The sequence below is a fragment of the Trachypithecus francoisi genome, unplaced genomic scaffold (genome assembly GCF_009764315.1).
Source record: "Trachypithecus francoisi isolate TF-2019V2 unplaced genomic scaffold, Tfra_2.0 Lachesis_group2, whole genome shotgun sequence".
NCBI lineage: Eukaryota > Metazoa > Chordata > Mammalia > Primates > Cercopithecidae > Trachypithecus > Trachypithecus francoisi.
The window spans coordinates 116,013,216-116,037,193 of record NW_022681465.1 but is presented as its reverse complement, the minus strand read 5'-3'; the positions used below and the strand labels follow the sequence as shown (position 1 = coordinate 116,037,193).

The following is a 23,978-nucleotide window of genomic DNA, read 5'->3' as shown; positions in this document are numbered from 1 at the left end:
TTTGCTTTTTTTTTTTTTTTTTTTTAAGACCGACTCTTGCTCTGTTGCCCAACCTGTAGTGGAGTGGCGCGATCTTGGCTCACTGCAACCTCTGCCTCTTGGGTTCAAGCAATTCTTCTGCCTCAGCCTCCCGAGCAGCTGGGACTACAGGCATGCGCCACCAAGCCCAGCTAATTTTTGCATTTTTACTAGAGACAGGGTTTCACCATGTTGGCCAGGCTGGTCTCAAACTCCTGACCACCCACTGCGGCCTCCCAAAGTGCTGGGATTACAGCCGTGAGCCACCGTGCCCGGCCTGCTTATTTGTTTGTTTTAGAGACAGACTGGAGTACTGTGGCATGACCGTAGCTCACTGCAGCCTCAAACTCTTGGCCTGAAGTGATCCTCCTGCCGCAGCCTCCCTAGTAGCTGGGACTACAGGCATGAATCACCATGCCTGGCTTTAATTTCCTTTCTAGTATTTAGACAGACTACCATAAAATAATTTCAAATGATTTATACCAAAAAGACTGTTCTTGGCCATAATTAAGATATAATAACCCCACACAGTTGGCAATTTTAAGTCTTATATTGATTATATTCAATCAGATTTGAATAACTTGGAATTTGGATAAATGCCTTTTTTTTTTTTTCATTTTTTGTCTTTACAGAGGTAAGATAAAAATGTTTTTAATGTGTGGAAGTATAAGCTTGTGAATACACCAAAGAAATTAAACCAAAGGATAGAAAAGAGGAATCTGGCCTAGTCACATGAAACAATGTACAAAAATGTACAATAGTGCTTTCATCCATAAATCATTCAACCTGGGAAGATAACTCAAAATGTTTAACAACCAGAACAGTAACATTAAATAATATATAGATAATACAAATAAAAAAATGAAATTTTATAAGTAAACATGAATATTTTAAAACTGCTTACCAAGTAATACAAGTTCTATCAAACCACTCATCAAATCATTCTAATTTCCAAGAAAAATACTATACACATGAATTCTTAAAAGGATAACAGGTTTATTGCCAAAAGGAGAAAAATATACAGAAAAGTAGAAAAACAATTTTTCCTAGTGCTACAGATTACTCCTCAGTATTTTGGTATTCATTCTGTATTTTTTTCAGAGTTTAACTGATGTCATATATGAAATGTTTATTCTACTCTTTTCATTAAGCATAAAACATTTTTTGCAGATGCCTGCCTTCTATTCTCAGCTACAATAACTCAAACGTAGAAATGAAGGAAGACCACCCAAATGAGAAACAGTATTCACGGCTTGCTCCAGCAAGGGAGTCAGAGACATCACAGGTGTGGGCAGGTGCAAGGGCCAGGGGATGGAAAACGGGGAAGGCTCCAGGTGGTTCTGACTGCAGGCTGTTGGAAACTGGAGGTGAGCTAACAAGCAGGATGTTTTCTGTGACTGGCTTGGGGAGAGTATTCCTCTTCGTGGGTTGGCTCTGACATGGGGAGGGTGGTACAGAAAACAGAGGAGTAAGCAGTCCTGACTACGTCCTTCCCACACAGCCGACTGTCCGGTTACTGCAGAGGCTGCAGTTTCTTGTCATTCATTATTCGACCATTGTCTATTGGCATATTGTCTCTCAATTTTTTTTTCTGATAACTACTTACTGTACAAAAGTTGGAGAAAATTTAAAAATTAGCATTACCTACAACCTTAGCCACACACACACACACACACACACACACACAGAAAATAATGCCGGTGTCACAGAATTCAAACGATGTACTGTAGTTTTGTAACCTTGCCTCTCCACAGCACGGTGTCACTTCAAACTCGAGTTCTTGCTGATAGAACTGCATAAGGGTCCGTGCCGTTCTTCAGAACACTGATTTCCATTTCTTCCTGGTATACTTCAGGGAACACTAGGGAAGGAATAATCAATCACCTGGGTGAAGGGATTCCTTTCTTGGGGTAGCAGTATTGTCAGGTTGCTTTCCACGGTTTTGCATTGGACCCTTCTCCCAGCATCCTGTAAGAGGGGTAGCTCTCCCCGCACCCTTGTTAGGCTTGGGCGTTTTCTTCACCGGGATGGTTTCTGTTAAAAGCGAGTGTCGGCCGGGTGCAGTGACTCACGTCTGTAATCCCAGTACTTTGGGAAGCCGAGGCGGGCAGATCACCACACGTCAGGAGTTCGAGACCAGCCTGGCCAACATGGAGAAACACTGTCTCTACTAAAACTACAAAAATTAGCTGGGCTTGGTGGCGGGAACCCGTAATCCCAGCTACTCGGGGGGCTGAGGCAGGAGAATCACGCCACTGCACTCCAGCCTGGGCGACACAGCAAGATTCTGTCTCCCAAAAAAAAAAAAAAAAAGGCCGGGCGCGGTGGCTCAAGCCTGTAATCCCAGCACTTTGGGAGGCCGAGACGGGCGGATCACGAGGTCAGGAGATCGAGACCATCCTGGCTAACACGGTGAAACCCCGTCTCTACTAACAAAAACTAGCCGGGCGAGGTGGCGGGCGCCTGTAGTCCCCGCTACTCAGGAGGCTGAGGCAGAAGAATGGCGTAAACCCAGGAGGCGGAGCTTGCAGTCAGCTGAGATCCGGCCACTGCACTCCAGTCCAGGCGACAGAGCGAGGCTCCGCCTCAAAAAAAAAAAAAAAAAAAAAAAAAACTCGCTTTTTTTCACTGTGCAAAAGTTGAGGGAAAAAAACCATAAATTAAAATTATAACCCTAGACACAGAGGGTTGTAGGTGATTTGTTTTTCTAAGACCACCAGAGCGAGCACAAAAGAACCAGCGAGTAGGCAAGGCTAAAAGCAAAACTGCAAATTTATTCTTTGGTCACCTAGCTCCAGAGAAAAAGGTATGGGGGTGAAGTCTGTTGGCCTCCAGCAAAGGAGGCCGAGAGAGTCACCCAGTAGAGCTCTCGGGCAGAGTTCCTAATGCAGTCCCGACCAAGGTAGGGGCTGAGGAAGCCCGCCCCGTGCATCTGCTGGGAGTGGCTTTTCTAGGAGTGGAAGGGCAATAGGCGGGGCACGGACGCGTCAGGGGAGTGGGGGGGGGGGGGGAGGCGCCGCAGGTGCCACCAGGTAAATCTTGATCTCTTCGGATTGACATCACCTGGCGCATGCCTGGTTGGTCTGCACCTTCCCTGGCGCCAGCTGCATCCTCGCGCACACGGGGAAAAGTTGGTGATGAAAAACCCGGAAATGCACCATCTTGCCTCCGTTTGTCAAAACAGTAGGGTTGGAGGTAATTTTAATTTTTTTTTGTATTTTATTTTCCAACAAGGTTACAACCCTAAGCCACGCAGGGTTGCCGCGAGAGCGTCGGGCTGCGGGGGCGCCTCCGCCCTCCGTAGGGTAGGCCTGGGATGCTCCCGGGGCGGCAGGAGGGCCGGATTCGCGCTCTCCGGGAAGCTTGGGTCCGCTGAGCCCCTCCGTCTCCCCGGATTCCTCCCCGGGCTCCGGTTTAAAGGCTAACTGTTCGCTGCTGCCCACGGCAGCGCAGGCCGGGCAGGGCGGCCCCTCCTCCCCGCTCCGCGCTGTGCAACAGCCCAAAGAACTTGTCAGCGGAGGCCCTGCTGTCTCAACTCCAGTCTCCCCAGGGCCGGAAGCTGCTGCCTTAGGAAGATGCGGGCGCTGCCCTGGTCGGACGACAAGTCTGCGACCGGGCATCCCGCACCCACCGGGACCCAGGACTCCTTCGACGTCGGAGAGGCCCAGAGGACCAGCGAGAGGCGCGGTAGGCTAGAGTGATCCCAGTGCGCAGGGGCGGGGCCGCGGCGGCCGAAGCGAAGAGTATACGCGCATGCGGGGCGGTGTAGGGGACTAGAGCGTCGCGAGCGCGTACGTGGTGCGGGGCGCGGCGGCCGAAGCGAAGAGTATACGCGCATGCGAGGCGGCGGAGGGGACTAGAGCGGCGCGAGCGCGTACGTCGAGCGGGGCGGAGCGGGGCGGGGCGGGGCGGGGCGGGGCGGGGCGCGGCGCGGCGCGGCGCGGCGCGGCGCGGCAAATGCAGAGCGCACGCGCTCGGCCCGCTGGCTACTGCACAGGCAAGGATGGCGCCGCCTCAGCCTTGTCGGGTCCTGCGCTGCTACAGCTGCTGCCTCTTCCAGGCGCACCAGGTCTGGCGGGTGCCAGCCCCCTCCTTCTCCTCCGGCGCGGGGACAGTGGATGAGATATGGCGGGGCCGTGGGTGCTGTCTCGAATGGCTCCGGGATGCACCTGGGCCCGAAGGAGTGCAGGGACCGCTGAGGGCGGGTCTCATTGGGGTCGCCCCCGCATAACGTCGTTCTGGGCTGTTTGTTTGGTTCTTGTACAAACCAGAGGTGATGGTTTCTGCAGAGGTGGCCTCTCGTGAATTGTAGCAGGTAGTGGGAGAACCCGGTTGAGGATAGCGTCCTTTACGCAGAGCCTACCCCACGAAGTGGCGCTGTCTCAGTTTCAATGAGAGGGGAGGACGGTTCTTAGAGCCCGGGCGCGCCGCGGCGGCGTCCCTGCGCCACACCTGGGCGCCCTCTCCGTCGCCCCGCGCCTCTGCCGCCGTCCTTTTCCGCGGGGCCAGGGACTTGATATGCCTGTTCGCCGACGCATAAACCACGGGCCCCCGAGTCTTAAAGACAATTAATCTGTGTTTCTAGAACATATTTGCCTCCCTAACTTTCAGCGTGCCAGATAGAGGATGCCACTTAACCTTTTCCGGATCGCACCTGTCTCCCTGCTTGATATCACTTAACACTGCAGTCAGCGTATCACTTCTGATAGTCCCTCCCTCCTTATTATTGCTAATCTGCTCTGCCCTGAGAAAGAATAGCATCAGACTTCTTTAGGACTTATGTTAAAAAGTCAGCAAGATGCTGAGTATGTGTCTGTAACCTTGCATTTAATGCTAAGCGTTTGTAAGGGCCATTTTAAGGGCTCAGAAACTTTTTTCTTGTTTTCTTTCGGGAGCTGGGTCCTAAGAGTTGCAAATAAAGGGAGATCATTTGCATTTTTAAATTATTACACGTCTAATGTTTCATGCTGTTTTTTAAAAACAAATTTTCCATTTTTATTTCCTTTTTTTGTTTTTGAGACAGAGTCTCATGTCTCACTCTGTCACCAGGCTGGAGTGCAGTGGCGCGATCTCGGTTCACTGCAACCTCCAACTCCCAGGTTCAAACGATTCTTCTGCCTGAGCCTCCTGAATAGCTTGGACTACAGGCGCCCGCCACCAAGCCCAGTTAATTTTTGTGTTTTTAGTAGAGACGGGGTTTCACCATGTTGGCCAGGAAGGTCTCCATCTCTTGACCTCGTGATCCGCCCACCTCAGCCTCCCAGAGTGCTGGCATTACAGACGTGAGGCACTGCGCCCGGCCTCTGTTTCCTTGTTTGTTTCCCTGTTTCACTCTTCCATGTTCACCAGTGTTATTTTTTTATTTACTTATTTATTTTGAGACAAAGTCTCGCTTTATCGCCGAGATTGGAGTGCAGTGGTAACAATCACAGCTCGCTGCAACCTGCACCTCCCGGGCTCAGCTGATCCACCTCAGCCTCCCACGTAGCTGGTACTATAGGTGTGGGCCACCATCCCCAGCTAATTTTTATATTTTTTGTAGAAATGGGGTTTTCGGCTGTGTTGCCCAGGCTGGGGCACGTGTTCTGCCCGCCTTGGCTCCCAAAGTGCCGAAATTACAGGTGTGAGCCAGCGCCCCTGACCCTTATGGTCATTTTCAACCCTATGAAATGTGAGTTGCCTGGCCCCGGTGGCTCACGCCCATAATCCCAGCACTTTGGAAAGCCCACTAGGGCAGATCACTTGAGCTCAGAAGTTCCAGACCAGCCTGGGCAACGTAGGGAGACTTTGTCTCTACTAAAATTCAAAATAAAATAGCTAGATGTGGTGGCGTGCATCTCTAATCCTAGCTACTCAGGGGCGCTGAGGCAGGAGAATCGCTTCAGACCAGGAGGCAGAGGTTGCAGTGAGCCGCGTTCACACCAGTGGACTCCAGCCTGGGCAACAGAGCCAGACCCTGTCTCAAAAACAAAGAAAAATTACTTGAAACCGAAGAGGATGTTGACCATTTTAATTGCAAGTCAGCTGGGTACTACTTTAACACGTTTAACTTCAACCATCTTTGACTTAGGCATCATTCCCATCTTACACGAGATTTCCAGAATCCACAGAAATCAAGTGATTTCTCCATCTAGTAAGTGGCAGAACCATACTATCTCAGCAGTTCACAGAGTTCATCCCTTCACCAGGTACTGTGAGTCCTAAACTTTTAAAAATGCTTTTCTTGGCCGGGCGCGGTGGCTCACACCTGTAATCCTAGCATTTTGGGAGGCCAAGGTGGGCAGATCACGAGGTCAGGGGTTAGAGACCAACCTGGGCAACATGGTGAAACCCCGTCTCTACTAAAAAGACAAAAAACATAGGGCATGGTTGTGCGCACCTGTAATCCCAGCTACTTGGGAGGCTGAGACAGGAGAATCACTTGCATCCAGGAGGCAGAGGTTACAGAGAGCCGAGATGATGCAACAACACTCCAGCCTGGGTGACAGAGCAACACTCTGTCTAAAAAAAAAAAAAAAAAAAATGCTTACTTGCTTACATACTCATAGAAGATTGACAGTTTTATTGGTGTTTTAAGGTAGAAGCTGAGAAGTAAAATTGCTAAGTCATTCCCCACTTCCATTTTTGGTAGGTGCTCATTGTCCTCCTTAGAATCCTTTTGGATACTTCCCCCAAAAACCTCATGATTTTGTACTAGGATCATATTAATCGTATTAATGTTAACGAATCAACCTAGACATCTTTGTGATGTTAAACATGATCCATTACGTTTCTTCAAGTCACCTTGGTATCCCTTGGTAACATTTTATTTGTTGCTGTTATAAATGGACTCTTTATCCATTATGTGTTCTAACTAGATGTCTGCTCACGTAAAACCTGTATTAACTTTTGAAGGTATCTTAATTTTGTACCTAAACACTATATTAGATTGTCTGGTTTTAGTGGCTTTTTATTTCATTCTGTTGGTTTTCGGATAACAAATTATATCAGGTAGCACCTGGGCATGGTGGCTCACACCTTTAATCCCAGCGCTTTGTGAGGCCGAAGTGGGTGGGTCATTTGAGGTCAGGCTTTTGAGACCAGCCTGACCAACATGATGAAACCCTGTCTCTGCTAAAACTACAGAATTAGCTGGGTGTGGTGGCACATACCTGTAATCCCAGCTACTTGGGAGACTGAGGCAGGAGAATCGCTTGAACCTGGAAGGCGGAGGTTGCAGTGAGCAAAGATCTCACCACTGTACTCCAGCTTGGGCAACAGAGTGAGACTCTGTCTCAAAAAAAAATTATATCGGGTATTATAATTATATCTATAAATAATGATAGGGTTTTGCCCTCCTTTCCAATTTTTATACCTCTTACAACTTTCTTCTAATTCCATTGGCTAGTACATCCAGAAAAAAATGGTAAATAATAGTGGGCAACCCTTCCAGGTGGAATGCTGGTAGAGACTCTGCAGCATTAGAGCTGGGTTTAAGGCATTTTATCATGTTAAGAGAGATCACATCTAGTCAGGTTTAACAAGAACTGAAAATGTTATGGAATTTTTTTTAGACCTAGGTTTAACAAGAATTGAAAATAAATATGGAATTTTTTTTTAGAGTTTCCACTTGGGTTTTTTGGAGTTTCTTTGTTTCTTTGGGTTTGGTTTTGAGAGACAGGCTCTTGCTATGCTACCCAGGCTGGCCTCAAACTCCTGGGCTCAAGTAGTCCTGGCCTCCCTGGCCGCTGAGACGACAGGCTCAAGCCACTGCACCCAGCCCAACTTGATTGTGTTTCATATAGATAGCCAGTTTGCCCAGTACCAACCCAGACTTGTTAAACAGTCTGTTCTTTTCTCACTCTTAAAGTGCCACCTTTATGATTATGATATGCTAAATTTTTACACATGTGTTGGTTTGTTTCTGGACTCTTTCCATCCATTTTTAAAATTATTTCAGGCCAGGACCAGGCACGGTGGCTTTCACCTGTAATCCCAGCACTTTGGGAGGCCAAGGCAGGTGGATCACAAGGTCAGGAGATCAAGACCATCCTGGCTAACACGATGAAACCCTGTCTCTACTAAAAATACAAAAAATTAGCTGGGCATGGTGGTGGGCACCTGTAGTCCCAGCTACTTGGGAGGCTGAGGCAGGAGAATGGCATGAACCCAGGAGGTGGAGCTTGCAGTGAGCCGAGATCGTGCCACTGCACTCCAGCCTGGGTGACAGAGTGAGACTCCGTCTCAAAAAAAAAAAAAAAAAATTATTTCGGGCCAGGCATGGTGGCTCATGCCTGTAATCCCAGCACTGTGGGAGGCCAAGGCAGGTGGATCACTTGAGGTCAAGAGTTTGAGACCAGCCTGGTCAACATGGTGAAACCCCATCTCTACTAAAATGCAAAAATTAGCTGGACATGGTGGTACGCACCTGTAATCCCAGCTACTTGGGATTGAAAAAAATAAATTTCAGATCCGATTCCATTTTGCTGTTTGTTTGTTTATTTGAGATGGAGTCTCACTCTGTCACATAGGCTGGAGTGCAGTGGCGCAGTCTCGGCTCATTGCAGCCTCCACCTCCCGGGTTCAAGCGATTCTCCTGCCTCAGCCTCCTGAGTAGCTGGGATTACAGGTGCATGCCACCACGCCTGGCTAATTTTTGTATTTTTAGTAGAGACGGGGTTTCACCATGTTGGTCAGACTGGTCTCGACCTCCTGACCTAGTGATCCGCCCGTCTCGGCCTCCCAAAGGGAGATTACAGGTGTGAGCCACCGGGCCCAGCCCAGTTCCATTTTGTTTTAAATAATTATCTGAGTTGTATTTCTGAAATTTCATTGCAGGTAAAAAAGAGTGTCAAGTGGACATGCAAAGCCTGTGGAGAGAAGCAGTCCTTTTTGCGGGTGAGTCTACAAAACAGAAAGCAGGTGGGGTGCAGGCCTGCGGTGAGCCCTTCCAGGGAATCACAGAATGCCACAGCTGGGATCATCCTCTCTCACACAAAGTTCCCAGACACGGAGCTCCTGCTTCCGAGCTTCCTGTTCCTTCAGGAAGTGAAATGGATGGAGTGGTGTCTGGAAAGGTACTGCCATTTGATTCTTCATTCAGCAAGTATTTCTTGAGTACCTTCTGTATGCCAAGCATGAGGGAAACAGTGGAAAGTAAGCCCATTGTCGTTCTTGCCCTCACAGATGCGCTTGTGTGGAAGGGGAAGAGAAACTAATGCACACACGCATCTACCTAATTTAAAACTCGGCTGAGCACAAGGAAAGGAAAGCCCCAGGGACTGTGAGAAGATGACGGAGGAATCGGCCGCTGGGGAAGGGCAGAGGCTGCTGGTGGAGGTGGGGTGTGGGAGAGTGGGCTCCGGAAGTGCAGGCAGGCAGGGGCAGGCTGTCAATGCTCTTATCCAGCTGTTTGCATCTGGCATTGAGCATATCTTTTCAGTCCATCCATATTCCCCCTCCTGAACTCTGAAGACCCCAAACTGTCCTGCATCCTTTGCCTTACTAAACTTGCTCTCTTCCTGCTCCAGCCCCAGTGCTGCCTCTCCCTTCATCTCTCATCTTTCCTCTTCTCCTGCAGCCATGGTGCTTTCCTTCTGAGCTGAAACCTAAATTTGCTCCCTCTTGGGCCTTTGTGCTCACTGTGGAGTTCCCCTCCCTCTTCTGAGTATCCTATGGAAGTTATATGGTCATGTAACCTCTTTATCCACGTGACCAGCTGTTTACTGTTTACTTAGGACATAGTCCTAGAAGTTAAATTGCTGTTTTTTGGGGGTTTTTTTATTTTTATTTTTATTTTTTGTGATGGAGTCTCGCTCTATCACCCAGGCTGGAGTGTAATAGTATGATCTCGGCTCACTGCAACCTTTGCCTCCCAGGTTCAAGCGATTCTCCTGCCTCAGCCTCCTGAGTATCTGGGACTACAGGTGCGTGCCACCACGCCCAGGTAATTTGTTTTTTGAATGTTTAGTAGAGATGGGGTCTCATTATGTTGGCCAGGCTGGTCTCAAACTCCTGACCTCAAGTGATCCACCTGCCGTTGATGAGTGCCTTCACCTGATTTTTTTTTTTTTTTTTTTTTTGAGACAGAGTCTCCCTCTGTCACCCAGGCTGGAGTGCAGTGACGCGAACTCGGCTCACTGCAAGCTCCACCTCCCGGGTTCACGCCATTCTCCTGCCTCAGCCTTCCGAGTAGCTTGGACTACAGGTGCCGCCACCACACCCAGCTAAGTTTTTTGTATTTTTGGTAGAGACGGGGTTTCACCGTGTTAGCCAGGATGATCTCGATCTCCTGACCCCATGATCCACCCACCTCGGCCTCCCAAAGTGCTGGGATTACAGGCGTGAACCACCGGCGCCCAGGTGATTTTTTTTTTTTTTAAGGGAAAAAAAAAAAACCACTTCAGAATGGGTTCAGCAAAGTTAAAAACAAGAAAAAGTGCTGGCAAGGTAATGAGATCTCTTAGGGAATCCAAGGGGCAGAACTTCATCCTTGATGCCTTGAAAAACTAGCCCCAAGAACTGAAAAGCTGCCAACAAGCCAGGCATCAGCTTTTCCTGCCCATCACCGAACAAGCCAGGCCTCAGCTTTTCCTCCCATCGCCCAACAAGCCAGGCCTCAGCTTTTCCTCCCATCGCCCAACAAGCCAGGCCTCAGCTTTTCCTCCCATCGCCCAACAAGCCAGGCCTCAGCTTTTCCTCCCATCACCCAACAAGCCAGGCCTCAGCTTTTCCTGCCCATCACCGAACAAGCCAGGCGTCAGCTTTTCCTCCCATCACCGAACAAGCCAGGCCTCAGCTTTTCCTCCCATCACCGAACAAGCCAGGCCTCAGCTTTTCCTCCCATCGCCCAACAAGCCAGGCCTCAGCTTTTCCTGCCCATCACCGAACAAGCCAGGCCTCAGCTTTTCCTCCCATCACTGAACAAGCCAGGCCTCAGCTTTTCCTCCCATCGCCCAACAAGCCAGGCCTCAGCTTTTCCTGCCCATCACCCAGCTTCTCCCTGTATCTTTGCTCTGTTTTCTCCTCTCCTTCCCTTTCTGTTTCTCCCCAGACTCTTCAGTCATATTCTCTGCTCCAAGTCCACAGAATCTCATTCCAAGCCAACTGGAAGAGCTGAGTCCCAATTATAAATTCCTAGGAGAAGCAATCTGGTTGGCCCGGGCTGATTCGGATGTCCACCTCTGGTCCGGTCAACTGGGATTGGGTCTCAGTAGAGAGGAGCTGGCTTACCAGGTAGGCAGACACCTCACATGGTGAGCGTGGCTTGTTTGAGATGTATTTCTGCATTCTCCTTGAGGAAGGCTTCTTATCCCTTCGGTGCTTCTGTGCTGTGTGTGGTATGTGGTGGATGGCTGACTAGGCCACAGTAACAAACACACCAAAATTGTGGTGGCTTAATGCAATAGACGTTTCTCTTGCTCTCATAACAGTCCTGGGAAGACGATAAGGTCAGCAGGGCATTGCCCTTGATGTGGTTGCTCGGGGATCCAAGTTCCTGCCATCTTGAGCTTCTTTTATTCCCTGAGGCTCATCTGTAGCTGCTTCTAGCCACTGAGAAGGGCAAGTGCGTGGAGGAGCTGCCGGAGGCTTTGACGGCCAGGCTGGGAAACAAGTGACACTGCCATGGAAAGAGGCTGGTTTCGTGGCCACCCCAACTACACACACACTGGGAAATGAAGTATAGTTTTGTGCCCACATCGGGAAGAATGCGCTTCAGTATCCAGCCAGCAGTCCCTGCCCTATGGAAGAGCACACCACTACTGGTTATGCCAGCCTGGTCTTTTTCAACTTTGCCATTTCCCCCTCCAGCTACTCTCCTCCGTTCTCACTTGAATGTGCTCCAAACAGGGCTGCAGTCCCTACCTATCCATCACAATTGCTTGTGTCAGAGTCTGCAGTGGTCTCCATGCTGCTAAAGACAATGGTTGGTTCTCAGTTCTCACTTGACATACTAGCTGCCAGGCACTGGGAGTCCACCAGAATTCTTTGCTCACAGGACATCAAGAATCCTCCTGCCAGTGGGGTGTTGAGGAAGAGTGGACACATACAGTGTGTGCGTCTAATTGCAGATGTGCTCCATTGTCCCAGCAGACTTCACTTACAAAACACAAGTTCAAAGACCAGATTGTTAAGAATTTCAAGACGGCGACAGCAGAGCAGATCTCATACCTGTAAAGCTGATTCTGCCTGTAGTAGGACCCATACTCTCAAGTATCATTTCTTACCATCTTCCCCTTAGACCACTCAGCTCCAGCCATGCTGGCCTCTTCACTGTTCCTCCACAATTCCAGGCTCAGGGTCTTCACACTCATTTTCATGTCATTGCTTCTGCTGGAATGTTCTTCCCCTAGACAGCCATGTGACTTGCTCCTTCATATCTTCCTGTTTGTGCTCAAACCTTACCTGCTTAGAGACCCATTCCTTGGCCGCTTTGAACACCTTGTGTAAAACCATGTGCTCTTATGTGAGGCTTTTTCCTGGCCTTGTCTTTCTCAGGAGCACGTATTAGCATCGGATACGTTACATGCCTCACTGTTTCTTTCCTGTCTCTCCTTGCTTGAATGTGAGTTCCATGATGACAGGGAGTCTTGTCCATTCCTGTGTCGTCTTGCCCCTAGATGAGGCCTGGCACATTAGTTGCTACTCAGTAAATACTTGTTGGATGAATTTGTGACTGCTACGTGGAAAAAATTTATTTTGTATTCCTTTGATTATCAGTGAAGGTAAGTAGCATTTCGTATATTTTTTGGCAGTATGTTATACAATGTGGCAATATGTGTTACTTCTCTTGTGACCTTTTTATTCATGTTCACTAACCATTTTGTGTAGGGCTTTGGGTTGAGTTTGGCTTCAATAGGTAGAGTTCAGGGTGCTTGCGGGACAGCCATATAGATCTAAAGTATTAGTTCCAGAGACAGTTGGTTTGTAAATGATTCTAGAGACAGCAGTCAGTCATTAGGATTCCTGCATGCTGCTTTAGGGGTCTTTGGGCCTTGCAGAATACAGCTTTGTCCTCCCCGAGGTGTATCTCAAATGGATCTGTTTCTCAGCATTCTGCCAACATTTTTTAAATGTAATATATTTTTTGGTTTCTCAGGCTTATGGTGAAGGCTCTGGTGCTGACTGTAGACGCCATGTCCAAAAATTAAATCTACTGCAGGGACAAGTTTCAGAGCTGCCACTCAGGTACAGCTGTGTGGGAAGAGTGTGGTTGTCTTGCCCTGTTTTCGTCTTGACCGGATAATAGAAGTACACAGTGGAGAAGTCCCGTAGACTCCCACGTCTCACAATACGGCAGTGGAACACGCTGAGCAGTTCTCCACTGAAAGTAACTCAAAACGCCAGCTGTTTTACATGCACAGATGAGCTGACTAGAAAGAAAGTAACTCTTGGCCGGGTGCGGTGGCTCATGCTTGTAGTCCCAGCACTTTGGGAGGCCAAGGCGGGCCGATCACGAGGTCAGGAGTTTGGGACCAGCCAGGCCAGCATGGTGAAACCCCGACTATACTAAAAATACAAAAAAAGTAGCCGGGCATGGTGGCATGCGCCTGTAATCCCAGCTACTTAGGAGGCTGAGGTAGGAGAATCACTTGACCCCAGGCGGCGGAGGTTGCAGTGAGCCAAGATCGCGCCACTGCACTCCAGCCTGGATGACAGAATGAGACTATCTCAAAAAAAAGAAAAAAAAAAAGGTAAGTAAGTAACTCTCAAGAGGTCAAAAATGAAGGAGAAGCTGGTCCGATGGTAGTGGGTTATCAGAACTTATTAACATTAGTGTCACTAAAGTTGATACACAACTCTGCACTGCCAAATTTAACTGGCTTAAAAAAAAAAAAAAAAGTGGAAGCCAGAATTCAGAGAGGAAGCACCTGAGCTGCTGGGGTGGTTGAAGCCAGGTGCTCTGGAGCCTCCAGTTAGATGGCTGGGAGGGGTGCAGGAGACCCTCAGAAGACAAAACCTACCGCCCGGTCAGTGTGGAAAGACCAGTGGGACACCTCCTAACAAAACCGAGCCCTGGAGGACTACACCCTCCCTGTACAAATGAACTAGATCCCCTCTGCAATGGGCAGCTTGCCTGTATTGACCTTAGCAGTGGCTGAAGAGGGGGAAATATCTCTTAAGATTTTGGAAATAAAAGGAAGTTGTTGCATGGTTTTTCATCCTTGTACATACCCTGTGTGAAAAGCCTCAAGCGGAAAATTTATCTTTTAATTGTCCCAGCGAGCAGAGGTAAATGCAGCTCCTCTCTGCAGCAATATATCTTCAATTGCCGGGCCTTAAAGAATTCCCACAGAAAAAGTTCCAAGTAGCATGTACTCAGGAGTTTAAAATCATTTAACATTCAAGGAAATATGTTACCAGGAGCAAAAGATAGCAGAACAACAGTCCGAAAAGTCAGACCCATAAAGACTTCAGAATACATGATATTGCATGTTTAATATACTTAATAAAATAAAAGAAGTGGGTGATAAGATGAGGGACTTCAGAAAATAGGTGTATTTGAGAGCTTGTTTGGAGGTTCTAGCAGGGGGTGCAGCTACTCATACCCTGGATCGAAGACCGCTCCTCCTCTATTGGAGGTGGTAGTCCTCTTCAGCCAAGCGCACAGCTTCAGGAGGGACGCACGTGGAGCGGTGAGGGAGGAAGGGGACACCAGCCAGATGAGCTAACCAACCTTGGTGACTGATGGAGTGACAGATGTTGCAGCCGGATCGCCCTCACATCCAAAAAAATAGGTGTATTTGAAAACCGAAAAGAGGCCAGGTGCAGTAGCTCACACCTGTAATCGCAGCACTTTGAGAGGCCAGAGCAGGCGGATTATTTGAGGTCAGGAGTTCAAGACCAGCCTGGCCAACAACCCGCCTCTACTAAAAATACAAAAGTTAATTGGATGTGGTGGCACGTGCCTGTAATCCCAGCTACTCTGGAGGCTGAGGCATAAGAATCGCTTGAGCCTAGGAGGTGGAGGTTGCAATGAATCGACTTCCACTTCCCAGGCTCAAGTGAGGCCTGCAACAGAGTAAGACTCTGTCTTTAAAAAAATAAAAGAGTTTGCAGAACTTAAAAGTATAATCACTGAAATTAAAAATCCAGTTTAGGTTCCTAAGCCGGCGCTCGGCGAGTTCTCCCAGGAGAAGGCCATGTTCAGTTCGAGCGCCAAGATCGTGAAGCCCAATGGCGAGAAGCCGGACGAGTTCGAGTCCGGCATCTCCCAGGCTCTTCTGGAGCTGGAGATGAACTCGGACCTCAAGGCTCAGCTCAGGAGCTGAATATTACGGCAGCCAAGGAAATTGAAGTTGGTGGTGGTCGGAAAGCTATCATAATCTTTGTTCCTGTTCCTCACTGAAATCTTTCCAGAAAATCCAAGTCCGCTAGTACGAGAATTGGAGAAAAAGTTCAGTGGGAAGCATGTTGTCTTTATCGCTCAGAGAAGAATTCTGCCTAAGCCAACTCGAAAAAGCCGTACAAAAATAAGCAGAAGCGGCCCAGGAGCCGTACTCTGACAGCTGTGCATGATGCCATCCTTGAGGACTTGTCTTCCCAAGCGAAATTGTGGCAAGAGAATCCGCGTGAAACTAGATGGCAGCCGGCTCATAAGGTTCATTTGGACAAAGCACAGCAGAACAATGTGGAACACAAGGTTGAAACTTTTTCTGGTGTCTATAAGAAGCTCACAGGCAAGGATGTTATTTTGAATTCCCAGAGTTTCAGTTGTAAACAAAAGTGACTAATAAAGTATATATTCACAGTAAAAAAAAAAAAAAAAAAAAAATCCAGTTTAGGCCGGGCATAGTGGCTCATGCCTGTAATCCTAGCACTTTGGGAGGCCAAGGCAGGCAGATCACTTGAGGTCAGGAGTTCATGACCAGCCTGGCAAACATAGTGAAACCCCATCTCTACTAAAAATACAAAAATTAGCTGGAAATCACTTGAACCCAGGAGGCAGAGGTTGTGGTGAGCCGAGATTGCGCCACTGCACACCAGCCTGGGTGACAGAGTAAGACTCCATCTCAAAAAAAAAGAAATTAAAAATTCAGTGGACACGTTAAACAGATTAATTGCAGCTAAGAGAGAATTAGTGAAATGGAAGATAAATCTAAAAAATTATTCACAATGCAACACAGAAAAATGGAAAAGTAGAAAATATAAGGGAAAGTTGAGGGACATGGAGGTTACAGAGGAGAGTTCTAGCAAAAGATAAGAGAATGGAGCAAAAGCAATAACTGAAGAGATAAGAGCACAGCATTTTCCAGAATCAAAGACATAACATTTTTAGATTAAGGAAACGCAGTAAATACCAAACTGGATAAAATCATTATTTTATTTGCAAATAGCATGATTGTGTATGTAGGAAATCCTAATGAATCTACAAAACTACTAGAACTAATAATTTAGCAAGATCACAAGGATACAAGGTCAACATACAAAATTAAATTGTATTTGTATATATATGCAGTGGACAATTGGAAAAATGATTTTTAAAATCAAATACCAGCTGGATGCATACTTCATGCTTGTAATCCCAGCACTTGGGGAGGCTGAGGTGGGTAGATCACTTGAGCCCAGGAGTTTGAGACTAGCCTGGGCAAGATGGCAAAACCCTCTCTACAAAAAAAAGGAAAAAAAAATTTAGCCGGGCATGGTGGTGGGTGCCTGTGGTCCCAGATACTCAGGAGGCTGAGGTGGGAGGATCACCTGAGCCCAGGGAGGTTGAAGCTGCAACTTACCTCCATTGTCATGTGATTCCATCTTCTAGCAATCTTGGCTCACTGCAACCTCCGCCTCCCGGGTTCAAACGATTATCCTGCCTCAGCCTCCCAAGTAGCTGGGATTATAGATATGCACCACCATGTTGGCCAGACTTGTCTCCAACTCCTGACCTCAGGTGATCTACCTGCCTCAGCCTCCCAAAGTGCTGGGATTACAGGAGTGAGCCACTGTGCCCCGCCCCTGGTCATTTTTCAAAGGGCATATGTATGGTCTTCCCTGAAGGTCTCTAGAAGAAACTGTCAGTGCTGGTGAAGAAGAAAACGTGGGCCACCAGCAGGCTGGGAATGTGAAGCAGCAGGTAAGCCTCAGGCCCACCTGCCCCAGGCTGGCTCTGTGTCAGGGAAGGGATGAATGCACAGATGTATCCAGTAGTCATTCGTAGAGCAAATGTGTGTTGATGCCACCCTACAGGCAGTTGACTTAAAGCTGCAGGGAACACAAAAATAAATAAACCTGTACCTTTTTTCTAAGGATGGAGATAGCCACGTGTACCAATCATTACAGTACCCTGCAAAGGACTCTCTCCTGTCTGCTTGGAGAACTCCTTCTGAATGTAGCTCAAATATCACCTTACTGCTTCCACTTTGCTCCCACAGCACTCTGGGCATACCTCTGAGAGGGAAAGAATAATGGGATAAAACACCTGGGTTTCCTTCTTTCCTTGTTCCAGACTGCAAGCTGTTTTGTTTTGTTTTGTTTGAAACAAGGTCTTACTCTGTCGCCCGGGCTGGAATGCAGTGGAGCGATCATGGTTCCCTGCAGCCTTGACTTCCTGGACTTAAGTAATCCTCCCACCTCAGGCTCCTTAGTAACTGGGACTACAAGTGTGCCCTGCCACACCCAGCTAATTTTGTTTCTGTTTTGTAGAGGCAGGGTCTCCCTGTGTTGCCTAGGCTAGTCTCGAACTCCTGGGCTCAAGCCATCTTCCCACCTCGGCTCCCAAAGTACTGGGAGTACAGGCATGAACCAATGCACCTGGCCAGATTCACACTTTGTTACAAGCAGAGGAAGATGCTCTTCTGGTACCTGTGTCTGTGCTTCCAATTTGGTCCATTTACAGACTTAATTTTACATCATTCTCATCAGAAATACTTTTTTTAATCCTAGTTTTCAGTTGTGTCATTCTATGTTGTGGTATAGTTTTCAGTGATTTTTATTTATTTATTTTTGAGACAGGGTCTCCCTTTGTCACCCAGGCTGGAGTGCAGAGGCATGATCACTGCTCACTGGAGTCCCAACATCTCAAAAAAACAAAGTATTTACAGAATGTAATAGATGTACTAGTATTGACTCCTTTATTATATGTTATTTAGGTTGTTTCCACACTTCTGCTTGCCTCCCTCCCTCCCTCCCTTCCTTCCTCCCTCCCCTCCTCCCTTCCTCCTTCTTTCCTCTCCTTTCCTTCTTTCAACAGAGTCTCGCCCTGTCCCCCAGCTGGAGTGCAGTGGCGTGATCTCGGCTCACTGCAACCTCTGCCTCCTGGGTTCAAGCAACTCTCCTTCCTCAGCTTCCCAAGCAGCTGGGATTACAGACGCACAGCACCACGCCCAGCTAATGTTTGTATTTTTAGTAGAGATGAGGTTTCACCATGTTGCCCAGGCTAGTCTTGAACTCATGAGCTCAGGTGACCCGCCCGCCTCAGCCTCCTGAAGTGCTAGGATTACAGGTGTGAGTCACGGCGCCTGGCCATGTTTCCACACTTCTGTTCTTTTTTTTTTTTCTTTTGAGACAGAGTCTCGCTCTGTCGCCCAGGCTGGAGTGTAATGACACAATCTCAGCTCACTGCAAGCTCCACCTCCCGGATTAACACCATTCTCCTGCTTCAGCCTCCCAAGTAGCTGGGAATACAGGTGCCCGCCACCTCGCCCAGTTAGTTTTTTGTTTTTTGTTTTTTTTTTAGTAGAAATGGGTTTTCATTGTGTTAGCCAGGATGGTCTTGATCTCCTGACCTTGTGATCCACCCACCTCAGCCTCCCAAAGTGCTGGGATTACAGGCGTGAGCCACCGCACCTGGCCACTTCTTTTCTTATAAATAAAATTTGCTATTTTTTGTAACACTGGGACTGGCACCTCTGCCTTCTCTCTTTGTGTGGAATCACTGGGCCAGGGAGCATAGATATTCATGAGATTCTTGGTGGGCCGCCTTCCCAAGGCCTGCACCAGTGAGCACTGTCCTGCCAGCATCACAGGGTATTGGTGTCCATCACCTTCCAGCCACTGCCTTTCCTAGCGTGGATCTGGACATGACCCCTGAGATCCTCAGGCACAAGAGTTGGGCTAGGGGTTTTCGATAAAACTGCCTGCTTTCCAGTACTGAGAATCAACTTTTTTCCCAATCTGATAGGAAAAATTGCAGCCCTCAGAGAGTCATTGGCTGAAGTATCTAGAAAAGGACTCCCAAGACCTGGAGCTGGAAGGAAGAGGAGTGTGTTTCAGCAAACAGCCTTCATCCAAAACGGAGGAGCCAGGCCCCTGCCTCAGCCAAGACCTGCCTAGAAAAAGGTGCCAAGTGCGACTCTGGTCCAGCCCTGGCCCAGAGCCTATGCTGCCTCCAGCAGTGGGGCACCAGTGAGCCACTGTGAGCATCAGCCAAGCGGGGGAAGCCTGGGGGGCAAGTGGCAACGGGCAGCTGCTGCCACTGCTGGCCCCTCGGCCCACCTGGGCATTGGGCACTGCTGGTGCAGAGGCAAAGGCTGGGCAGGACACCAGTATGCATACCCTTTATGATGCCCACTTAATTCTGAACATCTCAGACTAGACTGACCTCAGGGAAGTGGCCAGAGTAGCTGACAGGCCTGAGAGCTTTTAGCACAGAGAAGCAGAGACCTCAGACTTGAAGGAAGGTTTCTTCTGCTTCAGGCATTTCAGTGAGTTTTTTGGAGAGACTGCCTTAGGCTAAGGATCTAGGGTGGCTCTTAGAGGGCAGGTTCCTTCAGGAGGTAGATTCTGCTTCCAAACCAGAACATTCATCTGGGCACAATGGCTCACACCTGTAATCCCAGCACTTTGGGAGGCTGAGGCAGGAGGATCATTTGAGACCAGTCCGGGCAACATAGGGAGACCCTATCTGTACAACAAAGGTTTTTTGTTTTTTTTTTTTGAGACGGAGTCTCGCTCTGTCACCCAGGCTGGAGTGCAGTGGTGCGATCTCAGCTCACTGCAAGCTCCGCCTCCCGGGTTTACGCCATTCTCCTGCCTCAGCCTCCCGAGTGGCTGGGACTACAGGTGCCCGCCACCTCGCCCAGCTAGTTTTTTGTATTTTTTTAGTAGAGACGGGGTTTACCATATTCGCCAGGATGGTCTTGATCTCCTGACCTCATGATCCACCCGTCTTGGCCTCCCAAAGTGCTGGGATTACAGGCTTGAGCCACGGCGCCCGGCCAACAAATTTTTTAAACAAATTCATGGGGCATGGTGGTGCCAGCTACTTGGGAGGCTGAGGCAGGAGGATCACCTGAGCCCAGGAGGTCAGGGCTGCAGTGAGCCATTGCATTCCAGCCTGGGTGCCAGTGAGACCCTGCGTAAAATAAAAACACAACTTTCTAGCAACTAGAAGCTGTGAAGCAGGGGAGTGGGGCCTGTGCCGTGGCTGGGCAGCCTGAGCAGCTGCCTGGGAAGCTATAGGGATGAGCAGGCGGCCACCCGAGCTTGTGGGCCATGTGATGGTGGAGTCAGGCTTGGGGTGCCGCTGGAGAGTAGCATGGGACCACTGACAGTACTGTCCTGACAGGAAGTGGAGCCAGAGCACCGTCCAGCCTCCGTGCAGCCTTGGCATCCAGGACTCGGGTGGCTCTGAGGTCGCCTGGGAACCCCAGAAGGTCAGTGACAGAGAACAGTTTCTCTGTGGTCCCAGTGACCACTGAGTATGTGTGGGATAATTTTGTCTTTTGTCACAGTTGACAAAGTATAAGATTCCTAACCGCAGAAAGCCCATCTTCCCACCTGGGTTTCTTGTCTTTTCTGTCTGAAGCCAACTCCTTCCTTGGGTCTATACCCCCTTTTCTCTCCCATGCCTCTCGTCTCCCATGAGGGTAACTCAGGACCAAAGAGCATCCTGACACCTCGGAGCAGCTAAGGTTGGCCAGCAGGGATTTTCTGGGTCAGGACCATCTTCTCATTCTGCATGGAGCACGGGGACCTTTGTCCAGGCAGGAGTAGTCCGTGGGCCCGCCCTGAATCCTGGGAGATGCTTCTCTCCACACTCGCATTTGCCCAGGTGCGGCCTCTTGTATGTGAGACACTCTTCACTTAGGGTGTTGCCTTGTTCTTCTTTGTTTTCTGAGACAGGGTCTCACTCTGTCTACCCAGGCTGGAGTGCAGTGGCACAGTCAGAGCCTACTGAAGCCTCAACCGCCCAGGCTCAAGTGATCCTCCTGCCTCAGCCCCTCAAGTAGCTGAGACTACAGATGTGCACCACCACACTGGCTAATTTTTAAAAAATATTTTGTAGAGGTGAGGCGCAGTGGCTCACACCTGTAATCTTAGCACTTTGGGAGGCTGAGGCGGGTGGATCACCTGAAGGTCAGGAGTTTGAGACCAGCCTGGCCAACATGGTGAAATCCCGTCTCTACTAAAAATAATTAGTTGGGCGTGGTTGCATGCACCTGTAATCCTGACTACTCGAGAGGCTGAGGCAGGAGAATTGCTTGAACCTGGGAGGCGCAGGTTGCAGTGAGCCGAGATCGCACCACTGCACTCCAGCCTGGGCGACAGAAAAAAAAGAATTTTAGGCCGGGCGCGGTGGCTCAAGCCTGTAATCCCAGCACTTTGGGAGGCCGAGACGGGTGGATCACTAGGTCAGGAGATCGAGACCATCCTGGCTAACCCGGTGAAACCCCGTCTCTACTAGAAAATACAAAAAAACTAGCCGGGCAAGGTGGCGTGCGCCTGTAGTCCCAGCTACTGGGGAGGCTGAGGCAGGAGAAGGGCATAAACCCGGGAGGCGGAGCTTGCAGTGAGCCAAGATCCGGCCACTGCACTCCAGCCTGGGCGACAGAGCGAGACTCCGTCTCAAAAAAAAAAAGAATTTTAGTGACATGGTCTCACTATGTTGCCCAGGCTTGTCTCATAACTCCTGAGCTCAAGCAATCTTCCCAGTTCCCAGAGTGCTGGGATTACAGTGTGGGCCACCGCGTCCGGCCCGGTTGTCTTGTTCTTGAAGCTTCCAATCTAGCAGGCCCCACTGCATATCCAGTGCTGCAGAGTGCAGGGTGTGCTCTGCCTGTCACAGGAGCCAGGGGACAGCAAGGGCATTGCAGCTGGGAGTCCATGGGCATCAGTCACTGCCCCCACCCCCACCTCAGCCAAGGTCAGCCTCGGCTGGCCTCACACCACGCACAGAGCACTGGCTCATGCCAAGAGGCAGAATTCAAACTTTGATGTTGCCGCCAACGAGTTTTATGATCCCGGGTAAGTATGTGGCCTTGAATCTCCAAATCCTAGAAGAATGACCACAGAGTCTACCATGGCTCTGTCCCTGGGCTGCACGTTGTAATTGTATCATTGTGTTTCATGCTCCCTCAAGCCTGTTGCTTTGTTTTAAAGGTGAGAAACTGAGGCTTGTAGTTTTTGTGCGGTCATGGCAAGTTCAGTGGCAAAGCTGACATCAAGTGTCAGGGCCTCTTCCGGATTGCCTGGGTGGCAGCGCTGCAGGGACCCACTCTGTTGTTGCTTTCACATCCCTTTGTAAGCAGTATCAGCCCAACTTTTTTTGAGATGGAGTTTCACTCTTGTTCCCCTGGCTGGAGTGCAATGGCATATTGGCTCACTGCAACCTCCACCTCCCAGGTTCAAGCGATTCTCCTGCCTCAGCCCCCAGTAGTTGGGATTACAGGCATGTGCCATCATGCCTGGTTAATTTTTGTATTTTTAATAGTGATAGGGTTTTGTTTTGTTGACCAGGTTGATTTTGAACCCCTGGCATCAGGTGATCTGCCCGCCTTGGCCTCCTAAAGTGCCGGGATTACAGGCGTGAGCCACTACACCCGGCCTACACCCAACTTTCAGAGCATCTTTGGTTCCTGGGGTGAGAGAAGCCAGACCCCAGCTTTTCTATCCCACTGGGAGCTCGGCGCTGCCACCTCTGCAGCTGCAGAACCCAGCAGGCTCTGGACAGCTGCTCCCAGGTGGGAGATGGCAGGATGGAGCCAGCCCACCCCTTTCCAGACGTCTCTAGGCCCTCCCTGCTCAAACCTCCTTTGTAGGCACTGGTGACCTGATTCCAAGGTCCCCAGGAGATGGATCAACTGATGACGTGTCTTGTTTTTGGAAAGCCTGGTCATGCAGTTTAGCAGATGGTTTGGGGTGAGGTGGAAGGCATTTATTTGCTTTGTCTTGCTAACTCTCAAAATCAAAGCCTGTCCCAGCCTAACAGCTTCCAGCAGAAAGTGTCAGAACTAGAGGCCCAGCCAAGGCCCAGGCAGGACTCGTGGTCCTGCTGGGCCCTGGCATTGTTCTTATAAATGGAGGGCATGGCCATCTTCTCTTTCAGGGACAGGCTGGCTTGATATGGAAGGCGAAACAAGGCAGCAGCCCCTGCCTCCGGGAGAACTCTGCAGACTGCAGCGCCAGGGAGCTGAGGGGTCCTGGGAAGGAGCTATGGAGTCCTGCCCAGCAGGTTACAGCCACATCCTCTAAATGGGCGCAATTTGTCCTGTCACCTAGAAACAGTTCACATGTGGACAGAGAGCAGCCAAGGCCTCTTCAGAGGGACCCCAGGCCAGCTGGTCTAGCACAGGCTAAGCAAGGGACCCCCGGGACCCCCAGAGTACAGGCCTCAAGGGAAGGCCTCCGCAGGCCCACCTACGCTGTCCCGCTTCCTCGGGCCACACACCCCACCACTTCCGGGCCTGAGGCGCCCTGCGGGAAGACCTCATGGGACGTGAGGACTCCTTGGGCAGAGGGTGGGCCCCTGGTCCAGGAGACACAGAATCCCCGACTCCCACGACTATGTGACCTCTTTACAACTGGTGAAGACTTTGATGATCTGTGATCTGGGACTGGCAGGTTATTACTCGAGATACTCTTGTATCTCAAGGAGGGACAGGGTTCCCTAAGGCACTTTTAAAGATATTGTGTGAGAACCACCAATAAACTTACTGTCAAACAGATCATTTCTCTCTATGCAAATGTCATTGGTTAAAGTGCTGATGCCATTTAATTAGATTGTTTACAAATGAAACAGGATGGCTACAAAGAGATCTTATTTT

General features: G+C 49.4%; 1 protein-coding gene and 1 pseudogene across 11 annotated transcripts; both read left to right on the top strand.

The window, feature by feature from the left end:
• The first annotated feature begins 370 nt into the window (after positions 1 to 370).
• Positions 371 to 23,879, top strand: MRNIP (MRN complex interacting protein). Of its 10 annotated transcripts, none has more exons than XM_033178527.1 (9): positions 371 to 1,385; positions 8,836 to 8,895; positions 11,138 to 11,232; positions 13,097 to 13,185; positions 16,993 to 17,068; positions 19,115 to 19,272; positions 20,501 to 20,588; positions 23,261 to 23,382; positions 23,434 to 23,879. In XM_033178527.1, the coding sequence occupies exons 1-9, from the start codon at positions 1,232 to 1,234 to the stop codon at positions 23,759 to 23,761; spliced, it is 1,170 nt and encodes a 389-aa protein (XP_033034418.1). In that variant the 5' UTR covers positions 371 to 1,231; the 3' UTR covers positions 23,762 to 23,879. The 10 variants fall into 10 exon arrangements, 9 of the variants coding, with proteins under 9 accessions (XP_033034418.1, XP_033034419.1, XP_033034417.1 ...); XM_033178526.1 differs by lacking the exon at positions 371 to 1,385 and adding exons at positions 2,590 to 2,712; positions 3,206 to 3,705 and having other exon boundaries at positions 23,261 to 23,879; XM_033178525.1 differs by lacking the exon at positions 371 to 1,385 and adding an exon at positions 3,957 to 4,087 and having other exon boundaries at positions 23,261 to 23,879.
• On the top strand, positions 15,105 to 15,772 carry LOC117064354 (annotated as a pseudogene). The gene has a single exon (XR_004429399.1). The product of XR_004429399.1 is annotated as a 40S ribosomal protein S7-like (transcript).
• Positions 23,880 to 23,978: the final 99 nt, after the last annotated feature.